The following is a 21,620-nucleotide window of genomic DNA, read 5'->3' on the forward strand; positions in this document are numbered from 1 at the left end:
TTGCCAAAGGAAATATTGAAATGGAGGTGGGGGGAGAAGCAAGCACAATCATTTTCAATTCTAGTTCCTCAGAAAAGCTACAGTGAGAACTCTAGTTCCTATAGGATGTTTTCTTGGTTAGCAGATGGCTAAAGCTTTCTATCAGATAGTAATTATTGGAATGAACCCTAATGATACTGATTTTTTAAAAATAGAATCTTAGAGCTGTAAGGCACCTTTGAAATTCAAACTGATCCAATCTAGAATAATCTAACATAGCTATATTAGAATTACCTATTATGTTCAAGACAAGAAGCAATATTGCATGTAGGTAGAAAATTGGTCTAAAATCAATTAGACTTGAGTTCATTTATGGAATAAGTGATCTGGGATATCACTTAACCCCTAAGTGCTCTAGGCTACTGCTCAAACTCAGCCAGAAACAGGAACCACTACACTGTACATGAGGATGCTTATGGGTCATATATTGACTTAGCAAACCACAAAAAAATCTGTTTTATTTTATTTTTATTATTTTCTAAAATATTTCCCAATTATATCTTAATCTGATTTGAGTTGTTCTCAGGAGTGCTATGGGCTTTTTGTAGTCCACAGGCCACATGTTTGACACTATATGTTCATAGGATGGGAACCCATTCTTTCCCTTAATTCCATCCCCACAGTGCAAAATACTCTGTAAAAGTATATATAAAGATATAATAAGGCAGAATTCTTGCTTTTAAAGGAACTTACAATCTAACAGAAGGGATATAACAGATACCCAAGTAACCATGAGCAAAAAGTATTATGTCTGAGAATCAGCTAAAGGAAATGACACCCTTTATTTGTACTTATCTATCTATCTATCTATCCATCTATATGCTTATTCATTTATTTATTTGCTTATTTATTAATTTTGTTGTTGTTGAGGCAATTGGGGTTAAGTGACTTGCCCAGGGTCACATAACTAGGAAGTAGTAAGTGCCTGAGGTCAGATTTGAACTCAGGTCTTCCTGACTTCAGGGCTGATTCTCTATCCACTTTACCTTCTTGCTGTACCCAGACATACTTTATTTTGAAAAAAAGAAGTCCAAGGAAGAAAATAGTAGCTGTCTTCAAGTATATGAAGAGCTGTAATATGTAAGACAAATTCGATCCAAAAGAATGTAAGCTAATTGAAGAAAAGGACTAGTCCATTTTTGGCTTTGTACACATGTATCTAGTATTGTACTTGGCCCATGGTAGATGCTTAATACATCTTGTTGGTCATTTTGCTTAATTCTGAAGAAGAAAACTAAAAGGAGTAGGTAAAAGTTACAGAGATGCAGAATTCAAGTCAAACATAAGGAAAAACCTCTTAAAAGATTTGTCTAAAAGTGAAAAGGACTGCCTTGAGAGTCAGTGAAATCTTTATCAAGCAAGATTTTAAAACAGAATCTGGATTCTGCTTTTCAGGAATGTTATAGGCATACAAAAGTCTCTAAGGATATTTCCAACTCTTTGGTCATATATATTTATATGATTGTGGGTCATATAAGAGGTGTAAGCATGTCCTTAAAATTTTGAATAGGTAGAGATTAATTTTATCTGGAGGAAGTAGGGGAAGGATCAGGGATGGTTTCATAAAAATCAAAGTCCTAGAAGGGAAAAATTTTAATAAGTGGATATATATATATATATCGATATCTATCTATCTATCTATATGTATATATATCTCTACTGGTAGGAGAGTAAAAGAGAACTAAATTCAAGGCAAGAGAGAAAGCATGAACAAAGCCATGGAGATGAGAAAAGCATGAAATGGAGAATTAGTGGGTAAAATAAAGCTAGAAAGTCAGATGAAAATCAGTATAGAACCCCAACTATCAAGATAACTGATTTAAATGTTATTTGCTATGTAAATGGAGTGTCACTAAAGATTTCTGAGTAGAGAAATGTCATTCTTTAGCTAAATGAGTAGCCAGAACTAAAAACCATATATATATATATATCATCTGACTGTTAACCCAAGAGCCTTCTACCAGATCACACCATTTCTTGTGGAGGTTAAGTATTGAGACACATTCTTGAGTAAATGGAATCAATCCCAATGCATCATTGAGCTCTACTTGGAAATACCTGCTGCCTTCAGGAATGAATAAACTCTGACACATAATAAATTTGAATTGGTTAATAACAAGGAGGATTAGGATCATAACACTACCTTGAATGCATTTAGCACTTTTAAGTTTCAAAGCACTTTTATATCTATCCCCTTATTTTCTCTGATCCTTGTTAACAACTCTATGAGTCAAAAAGGAAAATATTATTCCCCTCCCCCATTTTATAAAAGGAGAATTTGAAGCATAGAACAGTTTAGTATTTTTCTGAATGTCAAACAACCAAAGGAAAAAAGACAAGATTAAAATTTGGGTCTGTTAATCCCTACCTCAAGGTTCCTTCTACTAGGCTTCTTATTGAGTATGATTGGCATGTGACATAACTGTAATATCCTAGGACACATTAGGTTGCTTCATATGAAAAGGAGATTTGAGAAGACAATTCTCAAACTCTCATCCTTCTCTTTCTGTCTCTCTTCCTCTCTGTCTCTCTCTCTGTTTCTCTTTCTCTCTCCCCAACTTTCATCCCTTAAAGACCTATGCACAACCATCACCAGCACCAATGCACAACCATTGGAGAAAGAAATGAATAATAATTACCCAGCATGACGAAGGGGACTCCCAGGAAGGTGGAATTGTATTTCCCACCAGTAAGATTGATGATCCCAGCTGCAGTTAGTGTGGCCAGACTTACTGTGACCAATCCAAGGAGGCCCAGCCAGGGTTTGCTACGGACACAGTCCTGCATGGAGCAACAGAGGACAGCCATAGTGACCATTAGGACCAGGCTTGTGATCAGGTAACGTTCAGACACGCGGCTGGTCTTCTGAAAGTCTTCCCTCAGCGTCGAGGATGTGTAAGGGTACATTTTGATTTTCCCATTAGATTTCTGGAAAAGTTTGACTGTGTCACAAAAGTTGGACTCCCACCTCTCTGCCACCATGTCGTTTAAAGAGTTGAGTGTTTGCAGATAATAGGTGAGCTGGACGGCTTGTGCGGATTTGACCTGATCTTTGCTGTGCACGGTGACACCACCCAGCTGATGTCCATTATACACTTCCCTCCCATCTTTTAAGTGAGTGATCGGATATGTGATTGCAAAATTGGTCCGGTTTGTGGCACGAGCAGTCTTTAATTCCTCCAGGACGTGCACTATGTCATCCACTATGCAAGTCTTATCATTATTCAGGATACATATATGAGCAAATGTATAATTAAAACCAGGTCTTTGTACTTGCATTCTGGTCACAGCAGAGTGCAACTATGGGGAAAAAAATTACAGTCATTATTGGTGAACAAAATTTATTTCCCAACAAGCATAAAGACATTAGCTTTGCTGATTCAATTTTTCCTTTATCTATCTATCTATCTATCTATCTATCATCTATCTATCTATTTATTTTTGTTCACCCATTTGGTTTAATTAAATAATGTTCTGATTAATGCTTTGATATAAAATCAGAAGACAGTTGTAATAATACAAAATATTCATTAAATAGTGGTGTGGTTCCTTAAATATACTTTATTCACAATTCAATTAGGTTTTGATTTATAGAAATGACACATCCACCATTCTTCAATCTCTCTCAGGTTTAAAAATAATCTAGTGAGCTACAATGCTTCATTTTCAAATGACCAACTAAAAGTGCAAAAGACTTCTGTAGATCAGTCCCTTACAGGCAATTTACAGATAACCAGAATGGCTAAATGATCAGCTCATCAGTTTAAATCATTTTAGATCATAAAGATAATGAAATATTCACCTTGTTGCTAATACAATTCACAGTCTGTTTTTAATATCTAAGCATGTGAAAGGAGGCTATAGAGATAATAGCTTTAATGTTACTAAGCGCAAGGAACATTGACATCATTCAAAAGCTGTATTATTGATGATGCGTCTAATGTTTAAATAAACTCTAGGAGACCAAGATTTCCCTGTTCTTCACCATAATGTCCCATAACCAAAGTTATACATATAGGACTCCTTGATGTATAGCTGAAAGGAACTTGTAGAGGTCATTTAGCTTAACTCATTTTTACAAATGAATAACCTGAGTCCTGGAGAGGTTATCATGCCCTTATTTCCCTCCCCTAACTCACATGTCACCTTCCCAATAATACAGGAGCACCTTGAGGTCAGAGATGATTTCATTTTTCTTTCTGTATCACCAGTGCTTAGCACAGCTCCTGTCACATAATAGGAACTTAACAGATGATAGTTAGAGGCAGCTAGGTGGCACAGTGCACACAGTGCCTGATTTGGAGCCAGGAAGACTCATCTTCCTGAGTTCAAATCCAGCCTTAGACACTAACTAGCTGTGTAATCCTGGGCAAATTATTTAAACCTGTTTGCTTCAGATTCTCATCTGTAAAATGAGATGGAGAAGGAAATGGCAAACTACTGCAGTCTCTTTGCCAAGAAAATCTCAAATGGCATCATGATGAGTTGGACACTATTGAAAACGATGGAAAAACAAAGAAGCTAGTTGAATTGAATTGTCCAAGATCACACAGGGAATAAGTCATGTAGCCAAGATATACCCAAGACACAAAATAGCCAAGAAACAAATCCAGGTTTTTTGTTTTCACATCATGGGCTCTTTCTATTACAGCATGGATGATGCCTTTAAGATTTGCTGATAACCAATATTTCTGCATTTGAACTCTCATGGTTCTACTTCTAAACATTGTAGAGATTCAAGTTCAAATTCTTATTCCTTAATACATCAATAACATATAGGACGAAATTGCAAAGAAAAAGATGGTACTTGATTTGTACTTACCAAGGCACTATTTATTTAACTCTTCTCAGAGAACTGATCATGTATTTAACTCAAGGAAACCCCAAGTCTGAATCCTTTTTACTAGTTTGTTTAAAGGAACTTTCAGTTGTTTTGGTATAAAGTTTTAATATGTAAGGCATTGTGCTAGTTACAAAGATGTGATTTCTATACACAATGAGCTTGAAATAAAGTAGTGTAGAGTTCCAAATTGACTTTTGAAATAAAAAGAAATTAAGCCCATAATGAGATTTGTGAGTAACTGTTTATAGTAAAAAAAAAATCTGGTTCATACCATCTAAATCTAAATCTAAAATCAGCACCTAGAAATTAACTTGTTGAGTCATTTCAGTTGTGTCCTGTTCTTTATGACCCCATTTAGGGTTTTCTTAACAAAGAACTAGGGTAGTTTGTCATTTTCTTCTCCAGGTTGTTTTGCAGAGGAAGAAACTGAAGCAAATAGGGTTAAGTGATTTACCTAGGGTCACACAGCTAGTAAACATCTGAGGCTGGGATTTCAACTCAGACCTTCCTGTCTCTAGGCCCAGCACTCTATCCACTGTGCCACATAGCTATTAAGTCAGTGTTATGAAAGATACTCTAACTTTTACTGGACTTCAATTTACTCAGAAACCACTGCGTCTCTACAACGTAATTAAACAAGCAGTTATCCAGTCTCTGTGTGAAGATGCCCACTGTATGAAAAACTACCATCTCTTGGGGCTTTTGGCTAGCTCTATTAGGAAGTTCTTTACATTGAGCTAGAATCTCTTTACATTGAGCCTTTTACCACCTTCCACTTTATAGCTCTACAGAACAAGTCAAATCTCACAGTTATGTGACAATCTTTAAAGATCTTGAGCCACTGGTTTAACTCTGGAAAGGACTTTATAAATTATCTCAAACTGCTTATTTATAGGTGAAAAAATAGAGTTCTATGGAGGTAAAGTCATTTGCCCAAGACCCTACAAGGGGCAGAAGCAAAGCAGCAGACTCCTGGCTTCAAATATACTGCTCTTAACAGTGCTACTTAAGGATAATAATCATAATCTCTCTAGGCTCTCTCCTTTCCCCACTCTACCAAGTCTCCTCTTCTAAACAACTTATGTTCCTCATTTAGTCTTATTGCAAGTTCTTCTAGATGTTTTCCAGCTTATTAATGAACTTCCTAAAATGTTTTAATCCAGTCTGAAACAATACTTCAGTTCTGCTCTGAATGTATCAGTTCTATTTTATTCTCGGTATTCAGACCACAGTAGTTAGTTAAGTTTGCTCGATCAAATTAATTTTTTTCTAAAGAAAAGGGCATGTGGCTGTCACTATCTCACTAAAATAGAAACAGAAGATATTTAATGTGTAAAAGTGCAAAATCTGCACAGTTGGTAATATTGTAACTGTCAATAATATTTTAGCATTCTGTGCCCTTTTAATCACAGATGCCCCTGTTCCTTATATCCTGGCTTGGCAGTTTGGAAAGAAACTTTGCTTTAGGTATATAAGTGTGAGTGTGACATTTATAATCCCTTTTCAAAAAGTCCAGGGGGCAGTTGCCAAGATTTGTGCTAGCCTATGAGAAACCTGGAGCCAGGAACATTAGTACCTGTTCCCGGGTTTATGAGAAGTAGATTAACTTATTATTAGATTAGATTAGAATTCCACATCCTCCCAAATTTCACAGTGATATGTCCTCCTTACCCCTCTTCAAAATTAACTAGGAGGCTTTCTTACAGAAGTCTAACCATATGCTAAATTTTTGTTTGGATGCTTTTGGATTAGCAATGAGCAAAATGTCTTAAATGTTTTTAAGCTGTGAAAGTATATTTATATCCAATCTTCTGCAGCTTAGAAACTTAGAAGAATGACAGGGTGGATTTTCATTAAAAATAAAAACAATACACATGACCCCTTCCAAAATATTAAATGACAATTTTGTGGCAAAGAATTATAAAAACAAATTTAAAGATAAAAGATAAAACAAAATTTTGGTGGGGACTAAAAGAGAATTCTGAAGATGAGAAGTGACAGTAGAAAGGCTAGAGAAGAAGAATATGAATGACTGCACAAATGTAAATATTAGATATGTTTTTGGTAACCATAGCTAGTATAATAAGAAGATGTTAAGCTATGAGTTTGAAATCCATCACAATATGGGGACTTTTTCATTAATCCTCTGAGGCTATAAGAATGCTCACCTAACAGTGGTCATGGGAAAGGAGACAGTGTTAAAATGTTTAGTGAGATGCATATCTTGGAGAAAGACTGATGAATACATAACTGTGATTTATCAGATCACATGTCTGGGGAAATAAACAATAGGTTAATTTACCTAACAGGAGTCCATGCTAATTCATAAAAGGTAAACTAGATAAATGAGAATGGCAGATCTTATTCAAGTATATGAGAGAAGTCTCTACCTTCTTAGCAAAAAAAAAAAAAATGCAGTTAATTTGACTTTCCAACAGAGAGATGGGTAGATCATGTGTCAGCAGGAAAAGTAATCACAGAAAGACTGGCTTCTTAGGCCACCTGGCAAAAGAGGTGTCAAATTTTCCTGTAGTAGGTGCAGTTTTATTATAAAAGATGAAATTATATGATAAAAGACATGAAAAAGAGAAGGTAGATGAAAATCCTGTGTTTCCTAAAAGAAGCAGCCATCATCATATTTTACATTATGAATTAATTGCTTAAAGAGAAAAGTATTTAATTTGAACATATAATAAACTTTTTATTATGCATATTAACATAGTAGAGAAAGCAATAAATAATGTATTTTTTAAATGGTGCTTCTTTACTTAGAAAGATAATAAAGTTAAGTATTTCTTGAGTCAAAAAACAGTTATTGGAAAGAAAAGAGAATCTGCTGAGGAAAACTAAAAACTAAAAAACCATTGTTGTAAACAATCCACTTGATGGATGAACTTTTTTCCATGAAGAACAATGAACTCAGTTAAAGAAGAAACTCTTGAATTCTCTTGCTGAGTTCTATTCATATAAGTGGGGAAGGGGGAAGGAGAGACAGAAAAAGGAAAACTTCATGAAATAGGATAGCTCACAAAAATACTTTGGAACAATATAAGTAAACATGAAAGAAAATTGTGTTGTATTTTTCCTTTAGTTGTAAAAAAAAAACAAAAAACCAGGTATGTCAACTGGTGGACATCTGTTTCTTGCTCCAATAAATATGGCTAGCTTTAAAAGGTCACTTAACTTATGTGAGAGGCAGAGTGACATTGTGGAAAGAGAATATGGATTTTAATTCTGGCTTTGCTATTCACTGTCTATGTGACATTAACCCAGCTACTTATGTCTGTGTCTGAGTTAACTCATCTGAAAAATGTGGGGTTTGAGACGAGACAATCTTTTGATTCTCTTCTAGCTCTGAATCTATAATTCTGTGATCTGGACCTTAATTTCCTCATCTGTAAACAAACAAAACCCCACAGAGTTGGAAAGAACAGTCTTTTAGATCCTGTTCAGATCTAATATTTTATGACTTTCTAGGCCTAGACTTTAATAAAATATCAGTCTGTTACAGCATCATAAGATCATAGAGCTAAAAAGGATCTTTTAGGCTATTGAATCAAATCCCCTAATTTTACAAGGGAGGAAACTGAGACCCTGGTAAGGAAGGTGAAGTAATTTGTGCAACAAATAATAGTGAATGATATAGGATTCAAATACAGATCTTTTAACTCCCCAAATCTAGTGCTTATTCGGCTATACCCTAATGCCTCCCAAAAAGCATTCAGTCTAGTGTTCCATAATTGCAAATATGCAAAATGAGTACATTTAAGCAGTTAAGTATCTATTGCATTGACTTTGTGGTCACTAAGAACTGCAGTCATAAGAGAATATTACTTCATATTCTTTATATTTCCTTGATTTCAGGGAATTTATGATTTAGTCTAGAAGATGACATATGTATATGTGAAATAATGATAGAAGAATAGGGAAGAATCATAAATAAGATTATCACATTTATGTGTCACATTTATCTAAATATACATATATAGATACACTTACATATATGATATATATGAGATTGTGTATATATATGAAAATGATGTAATGTGATTTTGTGGTCCCCTGACCTTGGGGAGCTCATTTTCTAATGGGTCAGTGGTCCTAAATCTTCTGGCTTTGGAATCTGCCTCACGAAATTACCCAATCTATCTGATTCTGATCACTCCTTAGCCAAATAGCTTTTGGCCTCAGGAAACTCCTGGCACTCAAACTCCTGAGACAATAGTGAATAAGAACACCCTCAATTTATCTGGAAATTACTCCTTAGTCTTACCTTCAGGTCATAGCATTATTATATCTATAATTGAAAGCTTTATATCTCCTTGATTCAGTTTCTTTACTGAATTCCCTTGCAATTCAGTCTACTGGGTAATCATGTACATTACTTTCAATAAAGCTTTGCCCCTTGATTGGAGATGGGTTCAAGTCTGCAAATTATTTTGACACACCTTGTGACACCAGTCTGGGACTTTTGGGGTCCCCCTTCCCAACCTCAACACACACATATATACAGTACATATGAATAAAGTATGTAGATAGGTATATTTGCACAAATATTGTGGGATGCAAAACTAATAAACAGGTGAGGATTGCCATTTGTAAGCACTTTTCAGTAGTTTCAAAAGTGCCTTTTAAATAGTAAAGAGAAACATTTTAATGTTGCTATTTCCAGCTCACAAAGGTAACATTTACTTATATGTGTTATCATAACACATAGAGATGGGGAAAAATATGGTGACAGAAGTAAGAATTTTTGAATACTGGGAACATACGACTGTATCTGAGCTAATTTTCCTTTCAGCATTAATACCTATGAGAATAGTGCCAAGTTCCTGGTTATTTATAGTTGTGTTGTAAAATGCAGAAGTTGGACAAACCCTATAATCAGAGCTCTTACCTTTTTCTGGATCATGAGCCCATTTTGCCCACTGGTGATGTCTATGGATCCCGTCTCAGAATATTTTTAAATGCACAAAATAAAACATATGGAATAAGTATATATTTATATATAAGTATGTATATACATCAAGATTCACATTGATTTGAAGTATATTAAGTTCTGATTTTTAAAAAAGATTGATAATAAATCTATTGCTGTATGAAAACCAGAAAGAGGCAGTATAGCTCAATGTGATTGACTAGATACATAGGGTGAAGACAGACATCATTTTCTGAAGCATTTCACATCCTGGGAAGTCACATACTGGTTTTTAGTAAACACACACACACACACACACACACACACACACACACACACGACAAGACATTCCTCTTTTATCACAGAGGCTTGAAACAAAGTCAATATAGAAGTAGTTAATACAGTTTGTGTATACCTTTCACTACAGTTTAGATTCTAATTTCTTCTTCTCATCTCCCTGGCACACACAGATCTTCCTTTAAAAACAACAGGAACCTTATACATAAGAGAGATAGGATGGTGTTCATTCCTTTCCCAAAGTGACATAAATGGCATTCTGCCTATTTCTCCTGGCATCTTTCCACCTTCTACTATCTTCTTCATTGTAAGTTTCTTTTAATTTTAATTTAAAAAGAAAAGAAATCATTTCCATTTTAATTTTAAATATTTGCTTTTCACTCCCAAATATCCTCCTTGAAGAGATACCTAATCTAAACATTTTAAAGTGCTTTCAAAGAATGCTTACGTTTAATTACAGAATGAAAGAGAAACTTTGATTTTGCTGAGTTAAAACCAGGTATCTATAAATAGAATGAATTATTTTAAATCAACAGGCACACACTTGAGTGCTCTATATTAACTTGCATGCCATTTTGCAAACCATCACATGGGTAAACACTTTGAATTGGATGGATCTGTCTTACTAAACTTGACAAAGTACAATAAATTCCCTATGTTATGATTTGCCTTTGCATGATACCACTTTTCCCTATTTTTTTAAAATAGAAGTGCATTATATCAGCATTCTAATAGTCACAAGTCAGGGAATGCTTCCATGATTCATTTCTAGTGCAGCCAAAAAGCAAGTTAGTCATGCCTAACTTAATAGGTGAACAAAAATATAATACTGTCTTTAAGCATTGTATTTTCACATTGTACTAAACTAAATTTGGGGTGAAGTCAATTAAAGGAGTAACTATCAATTTACTTTTTGATGTATCTTCTCTCTGTGTCCCCGAGTTCACTTTAATGAAAAAAAAATCATTATACTGGTTAATGCTGTAGAAATAATGCAGTTTTGGGAGGGAGAATCAAGCTTATCTTAGTTGAGGTCCTTTACATAATTTAAGAAGAAAAGAAAGAAAAATGAAAAGTCCACTAATTTCAAATGGCAGAATTTTTCATTGAAGGTGATGATTTTAAAAGGCAGGAAAAGCCACCACCACACTGTAATTTTCCAATCAATCTTAGTTTGACTCTGAAGCCCTGGCTGAAGAAAAAGCAGCTTTGGTCTTGAAAGGAGTAAATTTGAGATGGAAATAGAAGTCGTGGACTGAAAGTAAATAGAGAACACTAATACTATGGTTTCCTGCTACATAAGAATGGATAGTTTGAGCAAAAAGGAAACTAGTTGAGCATCAAGAAAAAGAATGTCTTTATTTCAAGTGAAAAATGAAAAAATCTGATGTGGTCTGGTTTCTGGTGTTGCTGTTGTACATAGGTGGCACAGTGGATAGAGCTGGGCCTGAGATTCTAGTCAGGAAGACTCACCAAATTTCAGATACTTACTAGCTGTGGTTTCAGTTCAAATGTGACGTCAGACATTTATCATTTATATGAACCTGGACTAATAATTTACACCTATTTTGTCTTAATTTCCTCATCTATAAAATGAGCCAAAGAAGGATGGCAAAACCACTCTATTATTTTTGCCAAGAAAACTCAAATAGTTTCTTCTGAAGATACCAGAAATGACTGAAAAATGACTGAACAAAAATCAGAAACCTGTGGACTTGAACTTATTGACCCAGAGCAGTTATTTTAAAATTCATCCAATACAGAATTTATCTCGAGGGTCAGAGTATTAAATCTTTCCTGATAGCTTTAAAAAGTAACCAGCAAATTTTAGTGGAATTTACAGATACAGCATCAAATAGGGAAGTGTCATAGTTGGGATTTCAAGACGTTAAAGATATGGGCAGCACAGACAGGTGCCATATTAAAATTTGTTAGGAAATATACAAGCAAAAGAGATTGCAGAAAGTAATGTTGAGTTGACATTAGAAAATAATAATGCTTAGGGAGGCATTGAAAAATAAAGTTACAAAGAAGACAGGAAAATATAATGTTGAATGTTCGAGGGGATGTGGGAAAACTGGGACATTGATACATTGTTGGTGGAATTGTGAACTGATTCAACCATTTTGGAGAACAATTTGGAACTATGCCCAAAGGGCTATCAAAGTGTGCATACCCTTTAGTACAGAAGTGTCTTTATTGGGCCTGTATCCCAAAGAGATCATAAAAAAAAGGAAAAGTATCCATATGTGCAAAAATATTTATAACAGTGTTTTTTATAGTGGCAAGGAACTTGAAACTGAATGGATGCCCAGTAGTTGGGAGAATAGCTGAATAAATTATGATATATGAATATAATGGAATATTATTGTTCTATAAGAAACAATCAGTAGGATGATTTCAGAAAACCCTGGAGAGACTTAGATGAACTGATGCTATGTGAAGTGAGTAGAACCAAGAGAACATTGTACACAGCAATAAGATTATATGATGATCAGTTCTGATGGCTATGGCTCTTTTCAACAGTGAGATTCAGGCCAGTTCCAACGATCTCTTGTGATAGAGAGAGCCATCTGCATCCAGAGAGAGGACTGTGGGGATTGAGTGTGGATCACAACATAGTATTTTTACTTTTTTTGTTGCTTGCTTGCTTTTTTTCTCTCCTTTTTTTCCCCTTTTGATCTGATTTTTCTTGTGTTGTATGACAATTGTGGTGTATAGAATGTATAGAAGAATTGCACATATTTTAACATAATGGATTGCTTTCCATTTTAGGGAAGGAGGTGAGGAGAAGGGAGAGAGAAAAAAAATTGGAATACAAGGTTTTGCAATGGTGAATGTTGAATGTGAATGTTGAAAACTGTGTGGGATAAATTAAATAAAGATCTCTCATGGGAATATGGCCTTGAGACTTTGCAATAGTAAGTTATGCTATAGCTAAAAAGCTGCAGGTGTTCCATTTTCTTGGATAAACATTCCCCATTCTGTTCCCCTCCTTTATTAGCATTTAAATACTTTAAAAGAAGTATTTCACCTTAAAAGGCAATGATGGCTTTGGGAATTCAGGTAACAGAACTCTTTCATCCAAGAATATCTGCTTATTTAGCAGGTTCTCTAGGGAAATTTAAATTAAAAAGTTTATTATTTACTAATATTCTTTTGTTTTTGAGATAGACTTCTGGGTTTAGAGTGTTGGGGGAAGGTGAGGGCTTTTGGTCTATTTAATCTGGTGTTTTGCAGTTTGTGCTTTGAACTCCTCTATTGATACCTTGTCTGTTGAGAATTGCCCTTTCTCAAGAAATCATAATAAATTCCCCCCCCCCCCCCCTTTTTTTAATCATCTCGAGAGTCTCTGATTTTAATTTGGAGAAGGATCACTGTCCCACATAGTTTGAGAGCTCATTCTAGGATATTTATTGTTAGTGAGGGGTCTCTCCTGTATCAAATCCTTGTTAGGCACCCTCCAGAAAGTTCTCCAGTGGTCCTTGAACTTGGCTTGGGAACTTCTGTTCTGATCAAGTAAACTCTCAAAGAGAGACATTTGGAGAAAGCAAAAGCTGAAATGGGCTGGTAAAGATAAAGGGTTAATTTGGCCTAGGAAATAAAGTAGCTGAGAAAAGTTTGAAATCAGTCAGGTAACAACTCAGGTGGGTGAACAACTGGTGAGGGGGGAGGAGATTCTAAAAAGAGGGTAAGATACTGTGAATCTTGGGAAATGCATTTCCCCTGGCAAGAGTGGGTGAGTCCTTCATACTTTACCTCTGCCAAGAACTGGTAAATTGCTTGGGTGATTAGGATTGGGATTGGGAGAATTTAAGGTTTCCCTTTTGATGGGATACAGCTATTAGAGAAAATATAGCAGTAATGGGATTCCCTGAATTTAGGGTGCTTTTGTTCTAACAGTCTGTCTGATTCTAAAGTCTTCTGGCCTTAGTATAGTCCTGCAAACATTGCTGAATGTCAAATACATAATCTGCCGGTCAGTGATAACCAAATTCCTGAGACAATAGTGAATAGACCACTTCTCAGTTTTATCTCTAGGCTATAAAAATTAGCATATCAGTGACATGAAGAACTGGATAAATTTGTTTCCTTTCTCCTGGTTCTTTACTAAATCCTTTTGGAACTTAGCCTGCTTCAACTGGTGTTAAATTATAATAAACTTTGCCCGTTCAAGCCTGAAAATTCTTTTGAGGTACCTCGTGGCACTAGTCTGCCATCCCAAAATTTTGGGGTCTCCTTTTGAACCTCAACATTTGGTGGCCCTTTATGATGGGAGTCTGGCCTTCCCTGGCTTGATTCCCTCCTTATCAAGGTAAGCCCCCCCATTTTTTTCTCCCTCAACCTTATACTTGGGACACTCCAAGCAATTGGCAGAAGACTTGTCTGGGTCGTCTTGAACTCTAGGCTCAGCATATATTCCTTGACTGGGGGCATCAAGACTTGGAAATTCTTGCAAATTTTTTTTTTTTTTTTTTTGGCAAAATTCCTAGGAAACTTTTGCTACCTTTCCACTTCTCTGGAACACCAAAGAAGATGAAGTACTATAGAATGGCTTTTGGGAAAGAAATTTTACAACTTTTGGCAAAGATGGGACAGTCCTCTTTCATGTCATTTTTGTCTGTCTGCATCTCTGTGCAGAATGTCTGTGTCATGTTTGTTCTGGGAGCTAGATTTTGTTACCTGGAAAGATTTAAAACTCAACCAGCAAGAAAAAACTTCTGTGCTGTAGTTAAAATGTTAGAAATGATTTCTTAATCTCCTTGAGTTCCATCTTAAAAAGGAAAAAGGCTTAAATTTTCTTGTGGACCTCAGCTCTGGCCAAGCTCAGGGCTACAGAAATAAAGTTGGCTAATTAAAATAACATCTTAGCAGATGCTCAAAATTTTGAAAGCAATGATTAAGAAGTTTAACAATTAGTCATTTTAAGATTGCAAGAAAAATTCCTGAAACATTGGGGATAATTCCAGGAATTTACTCCATTCTGAAAGAACAGAAAAAGGAAAAAAAAAAAAAAAAAAAAAAAAAAAAAAAAAAAAAAAAAAAAAAAAAAAAAACTACGTAAATAGCAACTTTTTGCTAACCTTCCTTGACTCCAATCTTGTCCAGGGTTCCCTTCTGCTCCTTTGGGAAAGCAATCCAGAAGGTATTAAGGGACTCTCTCCATTCCACTCCCAGGTGCTGAGTTGTGGGGACTGCTAACAAGATCAATATAGCCTAAGTCCCCCTGTTTGAGTAACTCCTCTCATCTAAGATCAGTTTAAGAAAAGAGAATGCTAAGGAACTGCAGGGAAACTTAAATTCTGCCCAAGAATTCAACTATTCTGTCTAGGAACTGCCTAGAAAGAATCCAGATACCATGGCACCACCTAGCATGGCAGTGTAAGAGGAGAAAGCCAGTCAGTCTCTGCATTTGGTAAATGCATCATTTTTATTTCAGTTGTAGATATGTATTACTATGCAATTTATGGCAAATTATTTTATTTCTGCACAATTTTCTGATTTGTAAGAAGAAATAGTAATGGTTATTGTGAAAATCACATGATTGCAAAAGTGCTTAGCATAAAACAAATGCTATATGAATGTTAACTGCTTTATTGGTTACAATTGCTTCATATTTGTAACTTTATGGGTTTTTAGATGTTGACCAACATACAATGTCAATGTTGAGATAAATGATTTTTAGGTGTGTGTAAAGTAATTCACAAATTCAACTAAATTAAGGCCTCTCTAGGATTAGAAGGATAGTGCATAGAGCAGGGGTCCTCAAACTTTTTAAATAGGGGGCCAGTTCACTGTCCTTCAGACTGTTGGAGGGCCGGACTATAGTAAAAACAAAAACTTTGTTTTGTGGGCCTTTAAATAAAGAAACTTGATAGCCCTGGGTAAGGGGGATAAACGTCCTCAGCTACTGCATCTGGCCTGCAGGTCATAGTTTGAGGACCCCTGGAGAGGAAAGAGAGTCTCTTTCTCTTTTTTCTCTCTTTCCTCTTTCTCTGACTGCAGCACGGATACATGGACAAAGGGGTGATGGGGAGAAAAAAAATATATTCAGTTCAGTGAAATTTGTTATTTGAGATATGATAGTAAAAGCACTTTTAAAGGACCTCTAATCAAAGCCCAATAAAGGGATATGTAAAAATTGTAATCTATTTGCACTAATAGTTTTAACAGAAGACTTAAAAGTTTGGGAATTTTAAGGGGAAAAAGGCAGTTTGCTACAACTTTTTAAAACTCTGGTAACAGCCTGCTTTTGAATTATTGAGAGTCAGACTTCTGAGGTCCCTATCATTAAAAAAAAAAAAAATTGCACTTTAAAGAGAAATGGTTTGTGTGAATTGGAAAATAACCAAATGGGAATTCAGTTTGTCTAAAACATTTAATTAGAATTTAGGGAATCTCATGAACTAAAATTAATTTTAAAATCTGTTCTAAGAATTCATAAGATTGTTTAATGATTGATTCTTTGCACCACAATAAGTTTAAACATATAAAACATATTAAACAAAATATCTTATGTGTGTAAGTTCTGGTAAACTTAAAAAAAAAAATAATGTATCTAACCCTAAACAGCAATTGGTAGAATTTGCTATTAAAAATAAAATCTCTTGGGACTGTAACTGATATTCTTTTGAGTTTTGAATTTGATTGCCTGATCATTAAGTCAGTAACCCATCATTTGAGAGAATTCATAAATTCTCAGAATTATTCAGAGGAATATCTTCCTGAACTGTCATAGGTGGACATCTTTTCTAGGCAAGAGCTGGGAGGACAAACCTTAGCCTTTGCTCAAGATTGGATCCTTCTGACTCGGTCTCCCAGTTCTGTTTGTTTCCCATCTGATTATCCCTGAGCCTAGCTATGAGGTGGAATTGTTACTGCATGATTGGTTGTCAAACAGAATTAAGGATACTTTGTCCTGTCATGTATGTGCTCTCAGGCTGAAGGACCTCTGTTGATGCTATTATAATCATGTCCCTGCTTTTTCCTCTTAAAGAAAATTTTTATAATCAGAGCAAGTAATTAGAAGAAGCCATGAGCCCAATACAAGTATCCCAGGGGATACAATAGTTTTCTATCTTAGATCTTAAAAATGCTTTCTTTTGCATACCATTGCATAAAGACTCACAATTTCTTTTTGCCTTTGAAGGAGCAAAAAACCTCTACTAATTAACATAGGCAGTTATATCCACAACACAGAAGTAGCTCAGGGCTTCCATGACAGCCCCCACGTTTGGACAGATACTGGCTATCCAGTATGTAGATGATATCTTGATCTGCAGCCCAACCCAAGCAATTTCTCTGGCTGCAGCTATAAAAACCTTTAATTTTTTGCTCCCCTCCCTTCCCTCCCAGCTATGAAGTTTTATTACCTATCATCAGTCTATTAAGTATTTGGGCCATGAATTAGCTCCCATTTCCCTTTTGCTCACAGAAAAGAGGAAGCAATCTTATCACTCCCTGAAACTTCCGCAAAGAAACAGCTATGTACTTTCCTGGGCATGGCTGGATTTTGTAAAGTCTGGATACCTCACTTTGGCTATTGCCAAGTCCCTATATGATTCTATTTAAGACCCTCGAATCAGGCCCTGATCACCCTGAAAGTTAAACTGCTGTAGCCTTAACCCTACCTAAAATCTTTTACACTATATGTTGATAAAAGGCGGGGCCAGGTTCTAGAGGTCTTGATTTGGTCCCTGGGACTCGATCCCAGACCCCTGGCTTACTTCTCAAACAAACCTGGTGTATTTGGGGGTGACCTTCCTGCCCTAGAGACAGCTTTCACAGGCCTTCTAATTAAAGAAGCCTCTAAGCTTACCCTAGGTAAACCATTGGGGGTTCTAACCTTCCCCTCCCTTCCACCGGTTTCAGAGCATTTTTGTTCTCACCAGAGCTTCAGACTTGTGAAAAAAAATGAGAGTGGAATATCTATACTGACTCCAAATATGATTTTCATGTTTTGCATGTTCATGGGGCCATATGGAAAGAAAGGGGACTTTTGATAATACAAATAAGATTTCTCTATTAAATGTGCAGGGGAAATTCTCCAAGTATTGCAAGTATTGGACCCAAAGAGGTTTCGTTTGTGTTTTGTAAAGAACACCAAAAGGGGGATTCACTTCAGGCCAAGGGAAACAGGCTTGCAGATACAGGGGCCTATGCTACTACCAGTTTGCCCCTGACCATGACACCTTTAATACCCCAGCTCCCCAACTCATACACTCTCATATAACTCCCAGGAACAAGCCTCTTCTAAAGAAAGGAGGTATAGCCTTTTTCCTTCTGAGGGTTTCAAACACCTTCAGGCCAACTTCTATTCCCGGCCAGTGTAAACTTCTCTTTGGCCTATACCAAGCTACTTACTTGGAAAAAAATGCTCTCCAATCCCTTGTGAAACCTATTTTTACTGGTCACAAACTAGGAAAAACATGTCTGTCCAGCTGCCCAGTTTGTGCCCAAGTAAATCCTAAAAGGACTGTTAACTCCTATCTCCCATCCTAAACCTATCTGGAGGAGAAGTACATACTTAGGGAAGCACTGGTAGGAGGATTTTATAAATATGTCCCCTTGCAGGGGCATCAAACTGCTTTTGGTTTTTATTGACACCTTTACTAATTAGGTAAAAGCTTTTCCTTGTAAGACTGAAAAGGCTCAGAGGTTTTTGCTAAACGAGATCAAACCCATTTAAAACTAATTATTATCTCTACTCTGCATGTCATCCTCTCTACCCAATGCTTAATGCTTTTTTAAACATTATGGTGCTTGCACCCTAGGCCACCTGAGCATTCCTCTCACTGTGTATAATGACATTATTCTACCCATTACCCCTACTCCTTTGAGGAGACAAAAAGCAGGGATTTTGGGGAAATGTTCTTTGGTATTTATCCTGGGAAAAGCTGTCTAGGTGTGAGACATTCACAATAGCCTTGTCTATCCCACCAGTCTTCCTCTGGGTGAGGTTCCTGATTACAGTCTCAAGTATCCCCGATACTAACTCCTTTTAATTATTCTTTTTTTTGCTCATATTTGGCCCTTGCATTTTTAACCTACTTGTGAGATTTATTTCCTCCAGACTTCAAGCTTCCAACTACTTATTCAAACTGAATATCATTGACTGATTCGGACACTCAGCAACCCCTGGATATGCTGCTGCCATTTTCAAGTCATGTGTCTCCCTTCCTTAGTCTAGACCTCATTAGACAGGGCCAGCTCTACACCCTTTATCAGCATGAAGCACCAGAAGATGAGACCTCCTTCCATTTGTTTCAAATGAATTGGGGTTGAAACTGCCTGAGAGGGGAAATGATGGGGTACAGCTTCTAGGGAGCTTGTGAACCCAGAACTGGCCAATTTGGGTCTGCAGAAAAAGTTAAAATTACAGAACTGCTAAAACATTTTGGCAGATTCTGGGGTTTTTCCAGCATAGAATAGTATTAAACTACTTGTTGGCTGTATAAGGTAAGAGTTTGGGGGAAATTAAATTTTTGTTCTGTAAAAATTAATGATGATGATGATTGACAGATAGTGAAGGAAATCGTCAGAGACATCACAAAACTAGCCCCTGTCCCATTCCAGATTTGGTCTTCAATGATGTGACCTGGTGTGGGGTTTGTCACCAAATGATGTCAGATACCCAAAGTTGGGCTTTTGATCATATGAAGAATTCACAATGGCTGGTCTCTTTGGCAAAAAGGTAGATTTATTTGGGGGAATAGGTTATGAGAAAATGAAGGAATGGTAAATATGAAAAGAGAGTTAGAAAAGCATATGAAAAGTCAAGTTCCTCATTGGAACAATTTTCCATTAGAAAGGGAGTATCCCATGAGGTTAGTGCATGCCTTTAGGTGGCAGGCTAAATCCTGAAAGGGACTTAGCATCCTAAGATATTTAGTTAGCTGTAAGGAGGAAAAGGAACTGGAAAGCATAGTGGAGTGAGGGGAAATACTATGTGATATGGAGAAAAAACCAAACCAAACAAAACAAAAAAAAATCACCACAAGGCAGAATGCTGTGGTCGGCTGACCCAATGGAAGGGAGCAGCCATGGAATGAACCACAAATATATTTTGTGGGGAAATTTTCACTTCAGGGACATTACTGGTATTTCCAGAGGAAAGACTGAATAACCTGGAGAGGAAGGTCCAGTTGGACTTGGATATTTACAGGGTGGAAGCAAGGAATGAAACTGAAAACAGGTTCGTTGGCTCTTGACCAGGATGAACCCCAATAGAGAAAAATAGAGACAAACCAGACCCAGAGGGTTTGGAGACTGAGAACAAAATGGTTGAAAAACTATATCAAGAATGGTATGTAAGGCCTTCAAAGGTTAATAAATAAGAGGAGAGATTGAATGGGATAAACTGAGTGAAGATCTCTCATGGGAATATGGCTTTGAGACTTTGCAATAAAAAGTTGAGCCATAGCTAAAAAACTGCAGGTATTTGTCTTGGATGAACATTCTAACTCCAGTTTCTTTTCCCCCTCCTCTTAATTAGTATTTAAGTACTTCTTTTAAAGGATGATGATGGCTTTGGGAATTCAGGTATTCAGTATTCTCTCATCCAAGAATATCTGCTTGTAAAATAATTCTCTAGGTTAATTTAAATTGTTTGTTATTTACTAACATTCTTTTGTTTCAGGAATAGACTTCCATATTTAGAGTGCTGGGGGGAGGTGGAGGCTATTTAATCTTGTATTTTGCAGTTTATACTTTGGATTCCTCTACTAACATCTTGTCTGTTGAGAGTTGCCCTTTATTGCACAATCGTAATGAATCTCTTTTTGCCTTTTTTTTTTTTTAACTTCAAGAGTTTCTGATTTTTAAATCGGGTATGGGTCACTGTCCCCCACACAAAAAAATCTATGCATATATTTTGAAAATAAAAAACTTTAATAAAAAAAAGAAAAAGAAACCTACAGCTTCTCTTGGAAGTTAAAACCACAAAGAGACAATGAAGGTACTGTGAACCCAAATAGATCTCTTGATCCTTCCTTAAATGTATCCTTTATGTAGATGATCTTTTTTAAAAGTGATATTGATGTCTGTGTGATCAAAATAACCTTATGGTTAGTTGTGCTGTTTCAAATTTCTCCCCATTCTGGTCCATCCTCCACTCAGTTGTCAAGTTGATTTTCTTAAAGCTGTCACTCTCTGATATAAAAAAAAAATTCAGAGGCTTCCTGTTACCTTTTGGATCAAATATAAAATTCCCTCTTTAATATCCAAAATCCCTAATCCTCTCTTCCTTACTTTACCCTACTTACATCTTTTTCCCTCCACAAATTCTGTGATTCAATGAGGGTGGCCTTGTGGCTCTTCCAACTCTGGACATTTTCACTAGCTCATTCCTCATGCCTGAGATACTTTGCCTCCTCTTCCTATATCTACTGACTTTCTTGGCTACCTTCAAGTTCCAGTTAAACACCTACCTTTTACAAAATATTTCCCCCCTCAATTCTAGTGCCTCCCCTCTATTGATTATTTCCAATCTGTCCTTTATATAGTTTGTACATGGTTTACATA

The 21,620-nt window shown here is 36.1% G+C and overlaps 1 protein-coding gene across 1 annotated transcript in view; it reads right to left on the minus strand.

Annotated features, from left to right (window-relative positions):
* PTCHD1 (patched domain containing 1) overlaps positions 1–21,620 on the minus strand; it is a 62,192-nt gene that overhangs the window by 14,531 nt on the left and 26,041 nt on the right. Inside the window, exon 2 of the mRNA XM_003763499.3 lies at positions 2,679–3,339. Coding sequence (XP_003763547.1) covers positions 2,679–3,339 — 661 coding nt within the window. The remainder of the gene's footprint in view (positions 1–2,678; positions 3,340–21,620) is intronic.

Source organism: Sarcophilus harrisii, chromosome 3 (genome assembly GCF_902635505.1).
Source record: "Sarcophilus harrisii chromosome 3, mSarHar1.11, whole genome shotgun sequence".
Lineage (NCBI taxonomy): Eukaryota > Metazoa > Chordata > Mammalia > Dasyuromorphia > Dasyuridae > Sarcophilus > Sarcophilus harrisii.